A 21,454-nucleotide genomic window follows, 5' to 3' on the forward strand; every position below is an offset into this window, starting at 1 on the left:
GCGGACCTCAGCGCTAGCCTGACAGACATCGGAAGGGTTGAGAAAGTGGTTTTTAAGGGCCGGAGAATGACACATGCTGCTTACTTCCATAGTAAAATGGTGGTGAATCGTGGAATTACAGAGCAAAGGACGGGACCATGGTGACACAAATTGTGTAAACCACCCTCCCTTGCAGTCCCTGATCCCAATAAGTAGGTTAAGGAAGTAGGCAAGTTATTGAACATAACTCAACATATTTGTTTTGGGTTTTAATACTACTATGTTTGGTCTATTTACTAAGGGGAGAGAAGCCATTTTTACCTATATACTAAAGCCTTTCGGCCAGTAATAGCAATATCTGGGTATCACTGGTGATTACCTTTATTAAGAAGCATCACATTTCTACAAGTACCTCTGCAATCCTCATATCCCTCACATTTATTTGAATAAAACATACTTTAATATATTTCAAATTGGAAAATACATTTTTGTCTATTTTAACAGTTTTTTCTGTTATTTTTATTTTTTTCTAGAAAGTAAAACTGGAAGTACAAGTCCAGCTTCCAGTCTATTGTGCATGTGTGAGCTGGCAAGGCTGGGCCACACACAAATGCTTCCAAGACTGACTGGTGAATGGTAAGAGTATACCCAACTCTGCCCCTGTCAGTATCACTCGTCAGCTGAGTATCAATCAGCTGCCCTAGAGTGAAACAAGATTTTTTTAGATCTGCGGATACAATATTTTAGTTATTGATGTGGAATACAGCGTATTTGTTGACTTGAGTATAGATATATTAAAATATTTCTAAAAGGACTTAATGCAATTCTCACAGTAAGTGTGACTGCCCATTTACAGCATATTAGATTTCAGCATAATTTTCCTGCCCTGTTAATTTGTCTTGCAGGTGATATTCTCACTGCCTTGTCTAATGTGTCAGGACGTAAACATCCATCAACTATTCAGTCTAAACAGTTGAAAATGTGCCTTCCTAATATGGCAATAATTCTTCATCTTGTAACATCTCAGGTACAGTATCATTTACTTTACGTGTCTGTTGAAATTAAATTGCTGCCTAAACTGTATGCTAGATTGTTTTTGTTAAAATGAGTTTATTAAATGTTTGTTATATTGTGATAAAATGAGTCATGAAAAAAATAATATCCCAGGCAAATTTTAGCCTTTAAGTAAAATATATTGCAAGTCATATGAAACTCCTTGTCACATAGGCTATCCTAGCAACATACAGTAACAATCCACTATTCTAGGGGTCTGTCACTATTATTTTTGGTTTATTAATATTAATTGGCTATTCTTTCCTTGTGGGTTTGATTTTGGTTTGCACCCAACATGAGCATGAAGACAGGCTTATTTTCTGCTAGTATATTGAACTACGAAGATATTATTTACAGTATTTTGATTGTCTTGCTAACACAAATCTATTTTATCACCATTCTCGGAGTGTTGCAATGAGCAAGGGAAATTTTACCGGCAAAAACAACACATTTTACAGAATCTTTGCTAATTTTTTTTTTCTCTCAATCTTTTCTGTAAACAGGTTTTTCGTTCCCAAGTCATCACTGAGGAATTTCTATGCAACTATGGCACGCTGCTAGTAAGTTAACTTCTTTGTTATGTGACTATATAGCTTTGGATGTGGTAGATTTACTTGGGCGCTTTGAAGGAATAAATTACTGTGTAGTGTGTACTAAAATATTGCAGCCTTGAAGATTTTTACTTGGCCATGTTAGGACTTGTAACGTACATCATATTCATTCTTTTACAAAGCCAACTGAAAGAATCCACTTTGCAGTGTAATTGTAATACAGGTTGAGATTCCCATATCCAAATATTCCGAAATACGGAATATTCTGAAATACGGAATATTTTTGGCATGACTGAGCTGATGAAAACTTTGATTTTTGATGGTTCACTGTACACAAACTTTGTATAAGGCAGAAATTATTAAAAATATTGTATAAAATGACTTTCAAGCTGTGTGTATAAGGTGTATATGAAACATAAATGAATTTCATGTATGTACACAAACTTTGTTTGAGCCACAAAATTATTGAAAATATTGTATAAAATTACCTGCAGGCTGTGTGTATAAGGTGCATATAATACATAAATGAATATTCCGATATCCAAAATATCCCTGGTCCCAAGCACTTTGGATATCGGAGACTCAATCAGTATAGGCTTTTGAACTGTTTTAATTACAAAGTTGAGCTGTAACCGGGAAACAGTCGGGGAGCCTATGGACGGAATCCCAACCATCGGCTTCCCGACTGTATTATCCCGGCAAGGGTCAAAATCCCGACGCCTGTCATTTTCCCTACGCCGGGAGCTCGACACCCAGCTTACCGATCGAAGGTAAGCCGGGTGACGGTCGCAAACAGCCGCGAGGGGGGGGAGGGTTAGGTATAGGGCTCCCGGGGGGGGACTTAGGGTTAGGCACCCCCCCGGGAGGTTAGGTTTAGGCTAGTGTAAGGTCGGGTTAGGCACCCCCGGGGGGAGGTTAGGGTTAGGCACCTCCCCGGGGGACTTAGGTTTAGGCTAGTGGAAGGGGGGGTTAGGTTTAGGCACTTAGAGGGGGGGATTAGGGTTAGGCACTTAGGGGGGAGGTTAGTGTTAGGCACCCCTAAGGGAGGGTTAGGGGGGGAATTAGGTTAGTTTATGCGAACCTGAGGACGATCAGGATTTCTTCCTCTGACGGGAAGCCGCTGTCGGGATTAGAACCGCCGGCCATGCGGATGGTGGTAAATCATACTGAATACGCTGTAACCATATGATATGCTCTAACCCCAGCCAGCTTCCTCCTTGCCTCAATATTTTATTTATTTATTTTGAATCTGCATCTATTGAATACAAAATACAATGGATACATTGATATACATAAAACTGATTAAAAAAACAGTGTTACTGGATTTTATATATGACAAAACACATTAACAGACAAACTTATATCCCTCCAAATATAACCAGCAATCAAACCGTAAACTCAGATAGACATCACAAAACAATGTACAAAAAATTAAGGAAAAATAAACAATATAGGAAAGAACAAAAGGAGAGGGAAATGGCACATAGGGCATTATGGGGACCTGACGTGTAATCATAACAATGTATATTGTAACCTGTTAAATCATGTAGAGGTAAATTCTGCATTTTTATCTATGGTTTGAAAGTGCAGTGTCCTCCATCTCCATATCAATCCTACAAAACCAATCCCTCGTTGGGAGAGAGATAATAGACCTCGAGTACACCGGGATAACCGATTTGGTGGCATTATTTAGATGGTTTAATAATTATTTCTTATACGTGGAAATTCGCATTTTAATGGAATTATAGAGCTAAATTTTGAAATCCATTTGTATGGCTGGACCAATCACCTTTTGACATATTGTAAACACCTGTTGACAAAAGCTGACAGTGCAAGGACAAATGCTTTATGGCAGCATGCATAGTAATTTAACTTGTTTTTTATTTTTTCGAAGGGGACGTGGCCATGCCTCCCGAATTTGGCCACTCCCTCCTCAATATCACCTTGGCCACGTACTTGTCTGAATGGCACTGCTTCTTCCCAGTCAACCACAACAAATTCAAGGTTACATTCGTGCTGTCAGTGACAGACAATGTGGGGAAGTTTCCGATGGTGATATTCAACCAGCAATCAATGAAATAGAAGTAGTTCGTAGTATCTTATTTACACCCCATGATTCATTAAGGTGATATCTGATCTCAGGACTGTCACCCTAGTCAAAGATTGCAAATAATGTTTAACTTAGAAATCGGTGCAAAACTCCCAATTAGACAGGCCCAAAGTGACTTGCAAAGTTGCAAAGGGACAACATGCTCTTCCCATCACCACCTGACCAACCCAGAGAGTCCATTCACTGCTCCACATTGTGGATTGTGCATTATTGAGGTTAAGGGGGAAATGGTGGAGCAGATATGTGGCAGGTTTCTGAGCTTCTTCCAATATGATGAGGTGAAAGTATTGGTCATGTGGGAAATCAAAGGAATGTCCGGAAGCAAGGCGACAAAGAGTATTAGAAGTCTAATGAAAGATTTCTCTATCTGAGGCCACTGCTTCCCCACCCCTGTTGTCAACACACCAGAATTCAGTTTAGATTTGTAGCATTAGTACTATTGTAAAAAAATATGAGATTTGGGCTTCCCTTTGACTGTTTGTACGACAGAGTTCCCATTTTCAGCTTAGGTCTGCAAGCACCACAAACAAAGGACCCTCTGCATATCTTTTTAAAAATCCCAATTGCACTTTGACCGGAAGGGTTTGTTGGAGATACCTTTCAAGTCTAACTCTACACTCAGAAGAGGCAAGAGATGTTTCTTTAGGATAACTTCCAAATACTTCAACTGGGAAGGGTACCATGTGTACTGAGATGCTTGCTTTAAACCATCAAAAACAGTTGTAGGCAATGTAAAGTTTAATGTTCCGAATTAGTAATAATTTATTTTGATATCTAAGAACTTTGAGAAAATGATATGTGACATCACATATCATTATGTCAAGAGGTATATGACAAATCTTAGGCCCTGCTAATCTGAAAGGGAGACCCTGTTCAAATGGGAACATAAAAGAGTTGGATGTCTATAAAAAGCAATGCAACCCAGCATTCACTGCCCATTTCCAGGGAGAAGTCTTAGGCTGAGATGTACCAAGTTAACTTTCCTATGATCTCCTGCACAAAAGATTTTTGGCCTCGTTGTAAGTGTCCTTAAACTCTGAATTATTCCTTTTTATTTTTGAAATTATTTGCATGTTACTCTGTATATCATTTTATTAATCATTTTGTGTAACTAAGCCTTGTAAACATTTTTCAGATTTAATCTAGCATACTCTCCATAATTCTTATTGAACCTGTGAGCTTGTGAGGCCCATGCTACAAACCTGAGTGTACTTGAGGGTGAAATATTAATAATTTGTTTGGGAAATGCAAAGGGCCCCTTATTCTCTTTCATGGTGGCAGTGTGATTTTGTTAAGTGACCAAATTGTGCCATTATCACGACCAGCTGGTCCGGGTTACTGTTTCTGAGAGTCAGCCCGGGTTTGTGACACCCGGTATTATGTCACTGCTGAAGTGAAATAGAAACATATTGTGGTTTCACTGTAGTCACTGTGGGATGATGCCATATGATGATGCTATATTGGAGAAAGTTTTTCCCACTTCTGGAAGCTGTGGGAAACACAATGTATTACAGAAGTAAATAACCCAGATACATTTGATAATGTTGCTGATACAGTGGCAGCGGGAATATTCCCCAAGTCTGAAGTGTTCCATTTTTGAGGCATGATTGGGAAGTCAGAAAATGACGAGAGCAGCAGTGGGGCACAGAATGATGCATCTCCTACTAAAGTTGAAAATGTTGTTGAACCAGTTGACTGTATGCCTGATCTTGAAGTTACTTTGGAAAGACTAGAGCGAATGTAGAAGTGGTCAATGGAATCCTATTAGAGTCTGATAGTAAGTGTCATACCCAGGCATGGCAGTATGTCAAGATCTGTTGTATGCAATGTCCAAAAAGAGAGAATATACAGACGGAGCAAATGATAGTTCCTAAGAATATTTTGAAGAACGGTGTTGGACTTGACTCATGGCCACTGTGCATCCTATCTTGAGTATCAGTACCATACTCTCAGGCCACACTATAGAAGTCACCTTTTCCCATTGTCCATTATTGAAGTCCGGTTTGAAAGAATTGCTGTGGATTTGGTTGGAACTCTAATAAAGTCTGATCGGAGTCATCAGTATATTTTGATTGATTACGCTACCAGATACTTGGAAGTTGCGCAATATGTCAACAAAAATAATTGCTAGGGAACTAGTACATGTCTTTAGTATAGTGGGAATATCTAAGGAAATCATAAGACTGTTATTGAGCATGTTTCTCAGATGCAGGAAAGACTGCAGTGGTGAAAATAGTAAGAGAGCACAACGAAGTGTGCAATTGTAATTCCCAATTACACACCTTTGCTCCTGGGGACAGCAGGCCTGATTTAATTTTGGGAATGGAGTAAGAAAAGAAAGTAACTGTGCCCCTTGGTAAACCATGCTGCTCTGCAGGTGGGGCAAAATGTACAGAAACATTAGATTTGGGAGGGGCGTGCCCAAATGGAAATCTAAATTGCAGTGTAAAAATAAAGCAGCCCAGCATCTGTGGGCTACATCCAAAAGCAGCCAGTATTTACCCCACGTGCAAAAAATAATGTTTGTATTTGTACGTATTTGTACATGTTTTGTCCAGGTACACAGTTAATTGTTCTATCTTACCAAATCTGAATCAGGCCCCAGAGTTCTTATTTAGTTTCCCATGGTAGAAAGTACTTATTTGGCCAAGTGGCAAGGACCATTTGAAATCATATAGATAAAAATAGGTCAGGTTAATTGTATAGTGTACCAGCATGGGAAAAGAAATCCAGAGCTGATCTACCATGTTAATACAAGTATTATAAAACCTTGGAAAGAGAGAGTAGCTCAGTCAGCCACCCTGGTCCCTCTGGTACCTGCAGTACCTTTGTTTCCCAAAGTAACCATAACCAAATTTCTCTCAACTATTCAACAGCATAAAGCATAAGATATTTTTTTTGTAAGAAATAGAGATTTGTAAAGCAACAGTCATTAAACATGACATAATCCCTGAACCAGGGGTTAAGGATAATCTAAAGCCCTATAGAATACCAGAATCCCTACACGTTTCTGTGTCTAACTCCCATTGTACTCATTCCAAAACCCGATGGGTGGTTACACTTCTGGAATGATCTCTGTAAATGTAAGTGTATTTCCTACCCAATGCTTTGTGTGAATGAACTTATTGAAAGGTGGGAACCATATGGCACTAAACCATTCTAGACTTAACCGAAGGGTACTGCCAAGTGCCGTTGACAGACAAGTCAAAAGAAAAGACAGCTTTTTTTGCATATATATGATGATGGCATTTTGGCTACATGGGGCACCCTCCACCCTTCAGAGGGTGATGGCTAAAATTCTAAGGCCTCATAGACAGTATGCTGCTGCTTATCTCAATGATGTAGTGAACTGTAGTCCTGATTGTACCCAGGGTACAAGCAGGGTTGGACTCCATCCGTGAGGCAGGATTGACAGCCAAAACAAAAAAAGTGTTACATAGGGATAGAAGAGACGAAGTATCTTAAACACACCATATGCAGAGGTTTGATAAAGGCCAGAGTTAATAAAATTGAGGCAATACTAAATTGGCCACAACTCCTGAATAAGAATCAGAAGAACACTTTGTTTTTAGAAATCACAGGGTGTTATAGAAGATTTATACCTAATTTTGCCACCATTGCTATCCCTTTGACTGACCTTACCAAGGGTAAACAGTCAGTTTGGTTAAGAGGAATCCTGAGGCAGAAAGGCTTTTAAGGTGATGAAGGAAGGTAGCATTGTGCACCCAAAAGGAGCGTTTCAAGAGAGGAGGAGGCCCGTGTGCACTCTCTGACACGGGCCCCCTCCTCTCTGCCCGGCGGCCGGCAGCGCACTGAGCTGTGCGCGGCCAGAGACGGAGTTATAGACTCTGGGCACTAAAGTGCGCCCAGAGTCTATAGAGTATGCGCTGGTCACCGGGAAAATGGCCGTGGCGGCCATTTTCCCTGTACTGCGCATGTGCAAACACAGGGAAAATGGCCACTGTGGCCATTTTCCAGTCGTTTTTACAGCGCCGGACCCCCGCACCGATGTGGGACTCCGGAGAGGTAAGTAATGCTATGGGTGCAGTGTGGGGCCCCCCTGGACCCAGGGGACCGTGTTTCCCGCACACCCTGCACTCATTATAGATACGCTCCTGGCACCCAACCAGTTTTAATGACACATACTTTAAAAATGAATTTGTCATGCAGACTGGTGCATCAGATGTAGGGATAGGTGATGTGTTGTCTCAAAGCAAAGATAGTGAAGCACATGATCTTATTTATTTATTTAAGCAGGAAATTGAATATACATGAGAGAAATGATGTTACTGTTGAAAAAGTAGCATTCTCAATTAAGTGGGCATTAGAAGCAGTGTACTCATACACTATTACTGCAGTCCTTCTTGGAGTGCCAAATTCTGTGTCTTTTTAAACCCCAAAATTTTACTACGTCGCAATGGGATGCGACAAACAGCTTCAGGAAACTGCACTGATCAATTTATATGTGACACTTGTATATCTGTGTGTATCTGAATCTGTGTCCGAGGTGCTACAATGCGGTGGCTGCAGCTTTTTCCATGCCAAGTTCTTCTGTGCTTTTCTTTTGCACACCGATATACAGTACAAGTGTTGCATATCAAATTGATCAGTGCAGTATTAGGAAGCGGTGTGTTGAAAAATATGCTACACAGCTCGCCAATACTTACTCACCCCAAGTGTCTTGCACCACATGATGTATTGATGCTAGGTGTATGAAGACACATCTGTGCCTTTTAGGACAAAAAATTAGATTGATTACAGCTCATGCTCCTTTAGAGTGGATGACTAAGAAAAGAGACCAATGGAGAATAAATAGATGGTTCTTGGCATTGCAACATTTTAACTTCTCAGTAGAGCATAGGCCGGGAAGCCAAATGGCTAATGCAGATGCTTTGTCCCGTGTTTTTGCTTAAGGGCTACAGGTGGATATGTGACAAAATCACTGGAAAGGTTGTCAAGGTGAGATATACTTATACCTAAGGTTTTACCTTCTTTCTGGTAGACAAACTGATTAGCAGCCTTGCTTGCCAGACCACCTGTGAGAGGCTGATAAAGGGTGTGTCAATCTCTGTAGTCAGTGTCTCACTGCCGGGGGAATTCAGAGGCCTTTTGAGAGACACTGTGGCTACTGAATGTAAATGCTGTGCTAAAATGTTCTCTTTTGTGAGAGGGAGTTTAGTTCCCACCACTCTGAGAAAGGGAAGCATTTTTTTGTTTCGTTGGAGCCGGACAGGCCATGATCTACATTTATGGGGTTTATATTTTACTGCTTTTAAAACTAGCTGTGGATACTTTTACCAAGGCCCTTGTACTACTACTTGGCTGCTACATAAGTGCAACTATTTACCTCAGGAGATGGCACCCTTGCCTTGATCTTGCCACATCTGTTGTGCATTTTAGTTGTGTTAAATGTTGTGATGTCGTTATTGGGTGATTTACAGGAGGAGTGTCTGTGTTTTATCACAAGGGGGTATGTGATGATTAAGTATGGGAAATAATAGATGTGTTTGGAGACTGTAGATGGGTGTTATGCCTAAACACTCTTGAAGTAAAATCACTTACACAGATGCCATAGTTGCTGACTTTCTGACTGCTACCTCTCAGGTCTGCAATATGGGTGGAGAGGGGGGGGTGTCACGGGCAAGTGAGCGGTGCACAGTGGTTTGATTGTGCAATCATTTTGGCCCCGCCCTCTCTATACAATATTGTGGTTACTGTCATCGGCAGACAACCTCCAGGAGACTTTTAGGCATCAAAATTCATGTCTTCTGCACGTTCTGGTAGAGTAGGCGAGTATGTTACATGCCAGCATTAATGGATGTAGAAGTGCAAATATGTGTTGCTGAGAACGTGATTTGTCTAAAAAGCAGCTAAACCAAGTGGGAACTGCAACCCACTGAAAAATGGAAACATAAACAACAAGAGGTAGTGCTTATAGACAAATAAAAACACAATTTATAATTTATTAAAACATACGGGACCTGATTCAGACCCGCTCGCGATAGCATGACTACACAAACTGAGGCACTCCCGAAGGACCGCTTGCCATTTGTGAGAGGCACAACTGACACCACCAGTGATGTAAGTGGAGAGCTTCCTGCTCTGATAGAGCAGGAAGCTCTCTGGGGCTTGCGACAGATGAGACCCTACCACAAGGGTCTCGTCGCAAGCCCCGATGGTCGTGACCATCACCTGGCCGCTCGCAAAAGCTGTGGGTGGTCACCCACAGCTTAGCGAGCGGCCAGGAGGCCGCAACAAAAAAAATAAAACGCTCTGATTCAGAGCGAGCGCTCTTAAAGAGCGTCCGGCTCTGAATCAGGCCCACAGTGTGCAATATGGGACATCAAATATCAATACATAAGAAAGTATATTTCATAGGAAAAATGTAAAGGCTGCTTGTCTGTCAATAAGAAAATTACAATTTCTCCCCAGTATATTGTTGATATGGCTCTGGAGGTAATTGAAACAATCGCCCTCATTCAGAGGCGGTCGCAAGAAGTGATCGCTCTCTCTGAATGAGGGCGGCCGCTTCTTTTTTTTAGTGCGGCCTCCTGGTCGCTAGCTAAGCTGTGGGTTACCACCCACAGCTTAGCGACCGACCAGGGTGATGGTCGCGATGGTCAAGACCATCGCGACCATCGGGGCTTGCGACGAGACCTTAAGGTTGGGTCTTGGCAAGCGCAGGCCCCAGGGAACTTCCTGCTCTGATCGAGTAGGAAGCTCCCCACTGACATCATTGCTGATGTCAGTGGGGTCGCCCCCAAACGGCAAGCGTTCCGTCGGGAGCGCCTCCATTTGGCCGGCCACCCCCTCTGCCCGCCTCCCAAACTGGGAGAGCTGTCAATCACCATCGACAGCTCACCCCCTTTGATGCGAGACCCGTAGCGACGGAGCGCCCGTCGCTAGCCGGGTCTCGCGCATTTGCACGTTGGAGCCGGCTCCGACGTGCGCATGCTCAGTGGGCAAACATCGACCCGGTTGCGAGCGCTCAGCGCTTGCGACCGGGTCTGAATAAGGCCCAATGTCTTTCCGGATGTCACAATCCTGATATTATTGGGGGTTCCCCGCAATACAAGTATCTCATCTATTGTGGTGATCCAATTGCCAAATCTTGATCTCTTTACTTTCACATCCACAGTGTAGCACAGAAAGTTGTTACCTCAATAGCAGGCTGTGATTAAACAGATTGATATGGAGATCTCAAATACACAGCTGCAGTAGATGGAACGAGGCACTCAGAATTCTTGTTAGGAGTCAGCGATGTGCTTCCTGTCCGGTCTGGCAGATCTCCTGTGCCGGGATTTGGCAATTGAATCACCACTAGGGCGTCTATTCAACAATAGTGACGATGTTGCCCAGAATATTATCGAGCAACATCGTCACAAATTTTTATCAATTATTAATATTTATGGAAGCTATTCAGCATTATTTTGAGCAGGGACAGCGGTTGCAGTAACACTCTGTCCCTGCGGTTGCCGAAAACAATACCTTCTGTTACTGCTACTGCGCATGCTCAGTCATGCGCTCTAGAACAGTCTCCGTCCCTGCTTTGAGGTGACCGTGGACGGGTAAGTGCATCTCCAGCCTGTCCAAAGTGATTGACATGTGTATACAGGCTTTATATTAGCCTGTATACCATACTTGCCTACTTTTGAAAAAGCATTTAATTGAGAATTTGAAAGCAATACTTATGAGTGCGCGTTAAAGTGGGCGTGTCCTGCTACATCTGGGAGGCGTGTCATAAAAATGACTTACATCCAAATGTAAACGAGCCTAAAGCAGTTAGTAAGATCTACTTGTTAATGAAACCACACTGATACATTTCAGAAAATACAAGTAGCCAAGAGGATCATTGTGCCTTATAACCAATGCAGGGAAATTATACTAATAATCCCATTTGAATGTATATAGCTCAGTTTTTTTTATGTATAACCGCTACATAATAGGGGTAAGGTGCAATCAGGAAGATTACTAGCCTCTTCAGGGAGACAGGGAGATTGCTACTATGTCAGGGAGTCTCCCTGACAGTCAGAGAGAGTTGGCAAGTACAATTTGCTTTATATACTTTTATATTTAACATTTATAAATAAATGTTAACTATAATAGCACATAAATATACATGTATACAGGCTAATATAAAGCCTGTGTACACATGTCAAACAATTTCGGCAGGTTTAACAGGCTCTAGAGTGACTTACCTGTCTGCGGTGTTACACGATCCTGCAGGGACTTACAGGAAAATTTCCCTCTGTCCCTGCAGTTTTTGGGGGATTTCATGTAATTTCTTCATTCTGAGATGGCATTATATAAAGTAAGGATTTTTCGAGTAATTTAACGCTTTTTGCTTTGCTGAATAGCAAAAAGCGTTAAAGCACTGTAGAGCTCAATGGCTAATCCCTACAGTGCGAGATAGGAATTAATGGAAAAAATAACTGCATTATCTTCTCCATTAACCCATTGCTGAATACTGAATTTACATAAAAAATGTGGAAATTATGATTTCCGCATTTTTTATGTACAAAAATCATTGCTGAATAGACCTCAATAGATGAGATGCTTGTATTGCGGTGGAACACCCAATAATATCAGTATTGTGACATTCGGAGAGATATTCTCAGTTACCTCCATCCATAGTAACAATATACTGGGGAGAAATTGTCATTTGCTTATTGACAGACTGGCAGCTTTTAAATTTGTCCTATGAAATATACTTACTGACGTATTGATATTTGATGTCCCATATTGCACACTGTGTGTTTTAATGAACTGTGATTTTATTTGTCTATAAGAGCTACCTCTTGTTGTTTACATGCCAGCATGTTGACATAATTTCTATCAGCAGTCTGTTTTATTATATAGATAACAGTGAACATTTTTGAGATAAATAATACATAGATATCTGTTTATCCTGCTTTCTAGAAAAAATAAAATACTGTAAGTCCATTACTCATTAGCAGCAAAGTATGAGTGACAGGTATTTGTCTTACTCTGCAGAATTGCTCTGTTAGGATTGGATTATTCATGTACAGTGTTGGGAACAGTAAATTTACACCAAGCTAAATAATATGCTATGCAGTTTTATTATTTTGTTTTGTATTGAATCCACAAAAGTTTTTGTCCTAAATTTATACCATGTGCATATATTGTCATTGCTGGAAGGCACAGGATTCGCTCAATCTTTATCTTTTAACAGGGATACAGTAAAATATTAGGTTAAAACTGAAAATGACATTTTGCATGTGTGTTATAGACCTTTTTATTTTGTTTTTTTAACAGTGTAGTTTACATACAGTACTTTTGACAAACCTTTCGTGCCATTACACATCTCTTCTATACTTTTACTAACAATGTAAATCTGGGAACACTGAAGAAATTACATCAAGTAACATTGCTATCTATTTCTGTAATGATAATTAGGAGATTGTAATGGTCCAGTAAAGTCTGTCATATGCCATGTACAAGAAAATAAAGCGATTTCCGTTGATTTAATTTTATGTATGCACTTTCCTTAGGGTTTTGATTCCAAGAAAACTGATTAGCTTAATTTACAATTTAGTAGCCTCAAGTGTAGAATTGGCTGCAAGATAGGAATGTCTGGATATATTTGTAACATAAATTATATAATGAGGTTGTAATAAAAAAAAATAAGAATATAAAATCCTAAAATATATTTATTATAATTCGAATGTTAATATATTAAAAGGTGATAATGTTTTTTGCCTCATTTTATGACTTTAGGAATCATTGACCATGCAGAAAAAACATCCTATTACAATTTGAGTTTGAGATATTCTCAGCAGTATGATAGCTTCCCTGATTAGATCCCAAACTATAATTTCTGCCATATTCATTTATTTTGCATGGTGAGCTTGAATGATTATTACATGAAGATTTTTGCTGGATTTATACTTCTTTTCTGTTTTCTTTATCTGTAATAGTAGCATACTAATAGTGCATGATCTTTCCTAGAGTAGTTGTTTCCAGAAGTCAGGATAAGGTCAAAAACTGTTCCTCCCAATTGACATCATTACTGAGAGGGAGATTACTAAGCCTTGGCGAGAGATAAACTACCAACCAAGCAGCTTCTAACTGACATTTTTCAAACACGGCATGTGAAGTGACATTTAGGAGCTGAATGGTTGATACTTGATCTCTCTCCAAGGCTTAGTACATCTCCCCGTAAAGCTTACAAGGTAAATATACAGTATAATAGCCTGCGAGTTGCCAGCAATTTAGCTGGTTGATACAAAGATGCAATTCTTTAAATGACGAAATCAGGTTTGTTTTGCCTGCTAAAAAAATTCTGCTTTAGCTATAGTGGCTACATCACTGATATCTGCTGGTTGTCTGCAACTCGCAGGCTATTACATATACTCCAATATCCATTTTATTACTGAAAAATTCCACTTTCATAAAGAATGTTTTTTTTGTTTTCATTTTTCTTTTAATAAAAGTTAACGCAACAATCTGACATAGGGATTTTTTCCTGTAATTAAGAGATTACCTTAATTTTAAGCTTTCATATGATTGTCACTTTTGTTAGCTATCCTCTTACATATCATTATCTCCTTTTAAATGCATCCCTGGATGAAAAACAAGTATTGCTGACAAAGGGTCACAGTATATATTTCGAGATGATTCTTAAGAAAATATAATTTTTATTATTCAATGATTTTGAGGTTAATGACATAATGGTAGTTATGAAAAAAAATAATGTTTTGTATTTCAATACCATTGAGATATTAGCTATTTAAGACTATTTAGTCAATATTATGTAAATATGATCAGTGCTCTGCTGGGAGGAATTAGTGAGCGCTATAAAATAATTGTAGGTTGCCACAATTTTTATATACACCTTTAAGGGGGTGGGGCAAACATGTAAAAGGAAAATTATGAGGTCATCTTTATCATATGTAAATTAAATGGATGCAAAAAAGAATAACACAGTCGTGGTAATCAAAAGTAATGATAGTATCTATTATACAGAAATGTTATTTGACCGGCAACTGATGCCAGGTCTGTTGTAGTGATGGGTTTAGGTATATTGTTTTTGTGATGTATAAGAGAATGTTTAGAATGGGAGGAATTTTCTATTTGGAATTTTGAATATTTAGATGTTAAATGCAGTATTAATTTTACACAGACAATATCTCACATTATTTTCCAAGAGGTTTGCGCAGGTCAGGCTACAATGTGGTTATGTCCAGAATTATTACATATGGGCAAAATCCCATGAGTTTATAATTACCAGTGGAGGAGTTGTCCATACCAATAAAACAGCTTTGAGGTAGCATGTATCAAGTACATTATTTAAAATGATTGGTGGAAGTTGATTGGTTGCTATGGACAACTTTTACACTGGTCCTCTTCTTTACTCTCTTCACTGCTTGATACCTCAACCACAAAATCTATTGAGTGATCATGGCAGTTATCTTACTGTTTATACTATACACACTAATCACAGAGAATATTTACAGTGACATATACATTTTTAGGTATGTGATTTAATGACGAAATCCTGGATTTGAAGCACATTATACAGGCCACTGTGAATTGTTAAATATACAGCAAGTCTCTTTTTGAGAACCACAGAGTTTGGGGTTCTATACTGTATAATTAAGGTGATAACAATTGCAGTCACTGTGATATTTTTAGTTATATCTGTCAGTGACATGAAGATCATCTATAACTATTTGTGTTTTAAGTAATTTGAAAACCGTATGTAAATGTTTGTAAGTGAAATCATTGTAATTATGACATTTGGAGTGCTGCTATAAAATGGAGGACTCAGAGATTGGAGCAACACTGCTGATAAAGCTTTGAGAAAGGAAACACATAGGGTAGCCTCCCACATTGTATTGGTGACTTCAGACATGCTGTTAGAACCAGCTGGACTCTTTATGGCACTGAAGTGCACCATTGATTGTGTTATGTTTCCACATGGTGGATGCTGTGGAGATTGGTTCCGGTGACATTGCTTATGCTGGCCATACACTCTGCAATTATCGGGACGATCCGCCCGATATCGGCGGATCGCCGCGATAATTGCAGCGTGTATGCGGGCGACCGAGGGTTAAATATTGCTCGGTCGGGCATGCTGGATTGTCCAGCATGCCTGTCCGATGCGATATTTACCCTGGAAACTGTCGGCCGCATCGGGCAGTGTATGCCCAGCGCAGCCGACAGATGGACATTTCCTGTGTTCCTTCCTACGGAAGTGACACTTCCTACGGAAGGAACAGGGAAATGTCTCCGCCCCCGGGGGCGGAGCGCGGATGTCGGGCTATACACTGTGAGATTTCTCTCACAGTGTATGCCGGCGACCTCTGCGGCTGGCAGGCTGCCAGATAAAATGTCTGTCGGTATGACAGACATTTTATCTGGCAGTGTATGCCCAGCATTAGCGTGAATGCTGTCTAAGATAAGCCCCATTTTATTTGATTTCTTGTGAGCATACAATAGGTAATATAGGACCTAAGAAATAAGCATTTATTCATTGATTTTAAGTAGAGATGAGCAGTTCTGTTCTACTCGTTTACGTTCGGATCTCTCGGTTACGTTTGGATCTCTCCCGGAGAGGAAAATTAGAAAGTAGGTAAGGTTGAACTATATAATTGTATGAAGTAATAAACTATGTGTTGTATAGATAACCGTATTCATAAGAACAAGAAAATATATTTTACACTAGTACATATCAAAAGCCTTGATGAGTTGACTAATATGCCATAAATAAGTGAAGTGGTCATGCCTAACAAAATATGCTCCTAGTACTTTGTAGCAGGTTGTTAGATTAAAAAGGAAAGTGTCTGTTTATCTAGCACAACTCTGAAGCAGAAGAGTGGGAGTAACAGGCTTTCTATCGATCGATCGATCGATCGATCTATCTATCTATCTATCTATCTATCTATCTATCTCTCTCTATCTATCTGTCTATCCTGTATGTATGTGTGTGTGTGTTTGTGTGTGTGTGTGTGTGTGTGTATATATATATATATATATATAATGCGCATGAAATCATAGGCGGCACTCGGAGACTGGTGAAAAACGTGATACCCTCTGCCGAGGGACTTTTAATCAGTCGACGTTTCGGGGTCTTCTACCCCTTCCTCAGGACAACCTGTTTTTCACCAGTCTCCGAGTGCCGCCTATGATTTCATGCGCATTGTGAATTGGGGGTGCTGTCCTCCTGGAGGGCACTGGAGCAAGGATGGACTGTATGTCCAGGTGACACGGAGTGAAGGAGTGCCGGAGTACACACACACACACACGTAGCCAGCGGCACTCCAAGAAGTCAATACACAGGCAGGCAGTTTACATCAACGTTTCGATGCTTTAATGCATTAAAGCATCGAAACGTTGATGTAAACTGCCTGCCTGTGTATTGATTTCTTGGAGTGCCGCTGGCTACGTGTGTATGTTTGGTTGCTGATTTTCGGCTATCCCCAGAGGGCACCCTGATCTCGGGCAGCAAGTGGGAGTGCCATCCACGCTGTGTATATATATATATATATATATATCCACCAAAAAGATAGACGGCACTCAGAGATTTTGCAAAAGTTATAAAGTTATATTCCCTTTGTGGAATATAACTTTATATCTTTTGCAAAATCTCTGAGTGCCGTCTATCTTTTGGTGGATGTTGTTGATATATACAAGACGGGCACCGGAGTCGAGTTGACATTACTAGTGAGTGCCAGCATAACGTGGAATATATATATATATATATATATTATATATATATACACATACATACAAACACATATTATCTATGGAGAAATCCTTTTTATTTTTTCGATTCAGCCTTAATATAAGGGCAAGACTGTGCCCTTATTATATATTTTGTTTTTTATGCAGTCCATACTTTTTATCCTTCATAACAAATAAACTGTAAGGCAAAAAAGTGATTCTTCCTCTGTCCTAAGTAAATTCATTATAACAGGTGCAGACATTTACTGTAATGCATAAAAACATCTAGTTTTATTGCCTACAATATTGTAGACGGCATACAGTATGGTACAAAAGTTAGAACATAGAAAGGGTCAGTAATGTCATGTAATGTAATAATGTTGGGAGTATTCACTGAATCTACCTTGCATTTTAACTGAACAATTAATTTTATCTTCATATATGAAAGGTTTTTTTTTTTCAGTTGAGTTGTCCTTTACGTTTAAGGCACATGTTCACAGTTTATTCTGTTGAGAATTGCCTGTGTCTCCCAGCACATTGGTCCCACAACAGTATCATATTTATATTTGTAATAATACAGCAATACTGCCAATATTCCAGGCTAGCTATATGTTGCTGAAATACTTCCTTTTTTCCTTCTCCTTAGCAAATTTCAGCTTGCTTGTGATTCTAGTGGCATGTTTTACAATTGGTAGAAAGTAGACATATGTAGTAAGGTAGCGTTTCATGTAGCTATAACGTTTGGCCTGACCTCGGGCAAGTAGACAAATCATTTTTTGATGATTTTAATTATACCATTATTGTTTTGTGTGTTGTCAGGAGAATTCTAGTCAGTTAGCTCTTGACCTGTTGGTCTGCATGTTTCAAGCAGCGGGGTCTCTGGCATACAATGCCGCCACCATTACTGCCAGGCAGCGTGGGGAAGGCTACGCCTTCCTCTCCAGACCATGGATGAAATGGTACATGCGTGCCCCCTGCAGGTAATATTTATAACTTCAGGCTAATGACATCAGACCCCAGTTCCCTGTTTAAGAGACATCCGCCCAGCTACCTGTGCTTATTTATTAGAGAAGCCTGCAGGCTGTTTGGAAGTGCCAGCTATTCTCTCAAGCTCCTTGTTCCAGTTGAGCCTTTTTCCTGCCTTGTACCTTGAATTATAACCCTCTGTGTACCAAAGTCTTCCTCCTTATTTCTGCCTGTACCTCAACAGTCTGATTAACTCTGCATGCACCCAAGTCCCACCGTCTGATCCGTGCCCGTGCCTCACCAGTCTAATCTTCTACATGTACCTCGCCAATCTGATTAACACTATATGTACCAAAGTCCGGCTGTCAGCCTCAGTAACTCCACGTGTTCTGAAGCCTCGTTTTCCAGTCCTGGCCGGTCCCTCAGCAACATCCATCTGAGAAACCTGCATCGTAATCTCATTGGTTCCAGCCAAAAGAATCCAAAACTGTACTCTTTGTTTTGTAGATTTCTTATTTTTAACATAACAATGGTCCACCGATTGAGACACATAATGTTTTGTTCAACACTTATAGTTAGAATTCTGCATGATTCTCTCTAAATACATATTAATGAGAAATAACAAAAAATGCACATTTTCCCCTCATGGTTTAGCCACTCTTTATAAAGAAAGTTGGTTGTACTAGATCTCCAAACTCTTTGCAATTCAGTCTTTTGGTATAGCAGAACTTAAAACCCCAGGGTGTTTGCTAGATACTGTAGCTTGCATAAAAAGTCAATGGGAGCAAATATTTACTGTATTGGCAGTGCTGTAGCAATGACACATGGTGCCCAAGGCAAGTCCTACATACAGCATTCCCTTACCACTCCTGTTTCTTGCTCCTGCAGCTCCTTATCCCCCAAATTCTCTCTCTGCACCCCAGACAAAATTATGGTCTAGAACAAGTTTGTCAGACAAAAGCATACAAATCTGTCCTTATTTTGACTGGTCAGTGCCAATTCCAGGGGCCTGTTCTGTGATGGTAAAGTTAGGCTTAACAGCAGTGAGCGGATGCAAATAAAATATGTTCAGATTGCATGGGAGATGGCTAAGAGCAGGGGTTCCCAACCACGGTCCTGAAGGCACACTAACAGTCCAGATTTTAAGTATAGTCATATTTGAGCACAGGTGTGTTAATTAGTACCTTAGATATTTTGATTTAACCATCTGTGCTCAATCATGGATATCACTAAAACCTGGACTGTTAGTGTGCCTTGAGGACTGAGGTTGGGAAACACTGGCTTAGAGGGAGTCTAGTGTTTCACCAGCATTTTACACCCCCATCTTGATGTAGTCTCGACCATAGTGACTCGACCACACACCTTAGGTAAATTTACTAAGAATCAATTTGGTGTTTTTCTGTGATTTTCTGCCGATTTTAATACTCACAAAATTCTTGGATCAGGTTCACTTTGTTCCATGAAGCATCCACAAGTCTCTACAAAATGAAAAAACAGACAAACTGTAACCTTGCATGGTTCCATCGTGAATGTGAAAGGGTCATTCAAGGTCAGGGTCGTAACCAGAGGTTGGCCAGGGGCGTTGGCCAAGGACGGTTGCTGCAAGAAGAGCAGTAGAGCATCTCACTTAATTGCAACAAGTTCACAGTGCATACCCCACTTCCCCTCCAGCCTAATTTTTCAGTCAACCGCTAGTTATGGCTCTTCCTCCCTCACTTACAGATCTCTCTGCCTCAGTGGCAGATTCAGGCGGAGAGGCGGTTAGTGCGATTTCCTCCCTCCCCCATAACACTACTTCAGCTGGCTGCTCTGTCTGCGGGTGTGAAAATCTCCATGCGGTTGCCGGCAGTTTGAAAATACTCCTAGTATTATATTGGTCTGTGCCAGGGGCAGAACTATGGTAGACAATGGAGGCACCAGCATTAAAGGGTCACCTCCTCCATCACCCACAATATATTCACCCCACTTAGGGTTGTAAATATGGACCCGGAGTGTACCATTCCGGCCGCCCAATACATGGCACCTCTTACCAGTGAGACATGTCCGGCAACCCCCTCCCTCACCCGCAAATCCCCGTCCCTCTCCTCCCTGGCAGCAGCCCTAGCCGCAGCCTCATGAAGCAGTCCCAGTGCCCCCCCCTCACCCACAACTCCCCGCCCCTTTCTCCCTGGCAGAAGCTCTAGCCGTAGACCTGTGCGGCAGGCCTGAGCAGAAGCATGGCTGCAGTTCTTCCAGGAGCTGGATGTCAACAAGGATGCACCAGATGGAGCTGCGGGTAAGAGGGCATGGGAGGTGGGGGCATGGGGCATCAGCGACTGAATCTGGGGGCAGATCTTTAGTGGAGCAACTTCCCGGCATGTGAAGCAATCTGCAGTAGACTGGGCATTTTGTAATTTGTAGTCCCACCACAGTAGCAGTCTTACAGTATCTTAACTAAAACTCAGTCCTCAAAGCCGCCACATCAGGTGGTTTTCCATAGTATTAGCTACCGGGCCAGTCTCCGGAATGCAGATACATTCGGGGGATTCTATAAATCTGCAGATATCGTCCGAAAAAGGGTGATTTTCGGGAGATATTACTTTAGTAAATAGGCTTAATGTAAACATAGTCACATATTCGGAGGGGGGGGGGGCACCAATTGATAACTTGCCTCCGGGCGTCTGTGATGAATTTACGCCACTAGTCTCTACACCAGTCCAGTAGCTGCAGACTGCAGGCTGTAGTAGTAAGAGATGGACTAACAAGCTCACTGCAGCACTTGGAGTCAGAAGGTGGTACTACTGGAGACTCCTTCCACTTACATCTGGGTTTCACCACTGCATTACAACTGCATGCTATTTATCCGGGCTTATCGCAGTGCAGTTCCACATGTGAAGCTCAAGCTGTGCCCAAGGAGGACCTTGACTACCCTAGAGCAACTGGTTTGCCAGTTCATTGGACTTCGGATTACATCCAAGGGTGACCACTACGTATTTTTACAGAACATTGCTTGCTAGAAGTTATTAGTCTGGAATGGATAAATAACTTTTGTGCCTGCCATTCCATCTATATAATAAGCGAGAAAACGTGCCTGTCTGTCTGTCTTTTGTCCTTTATGCACGGCCAGAGT

At 40.9% G+C, this 21,454-nt stretch overlaps 1 protein-coding gene across 2 annotated transcripts in view; it reads left to right on the top strand.

Moving 5' to 3' along the window:
• ULK4 (unc-51 like kinase 4) overlaps window positions 1–21,454 on the top strand; it is a 777,293-nt gene that overhangs the window by 330,755 nt on the left and 425,084 nt on the right. For both annotated transcript variants that reach the window (XM_088463894.1, XM_088463889.1), the window contains exons 24-25: window positions 885–1,006; window positions 1,536–1,592. In XM_088463894.1, coding sequence (XP_088320020.1) covers window positions 885–1,006; window positions 1,536–1,592 — 179 coding nt within the window. The remainder of the gene's footprint in view (window positions 1–884; window positions 1,007–1,535; window positions 1,593–21,454) is intronic.

The sequence above is a fragment of the Taudactylus pleione genome, unplaced genomic scaffold, assembly GCF_031769625.1.
Source record: "Taudactylus pleione unplaced genomic scaffold, aTauple2 ptg000053l, whole genome shotgun sequence".
NCBI lineage: Eukaryota > Metazoa > Chordata > Amphibia > Anura > Myobatrachidae > Taudactylus > Taudactylus pleione.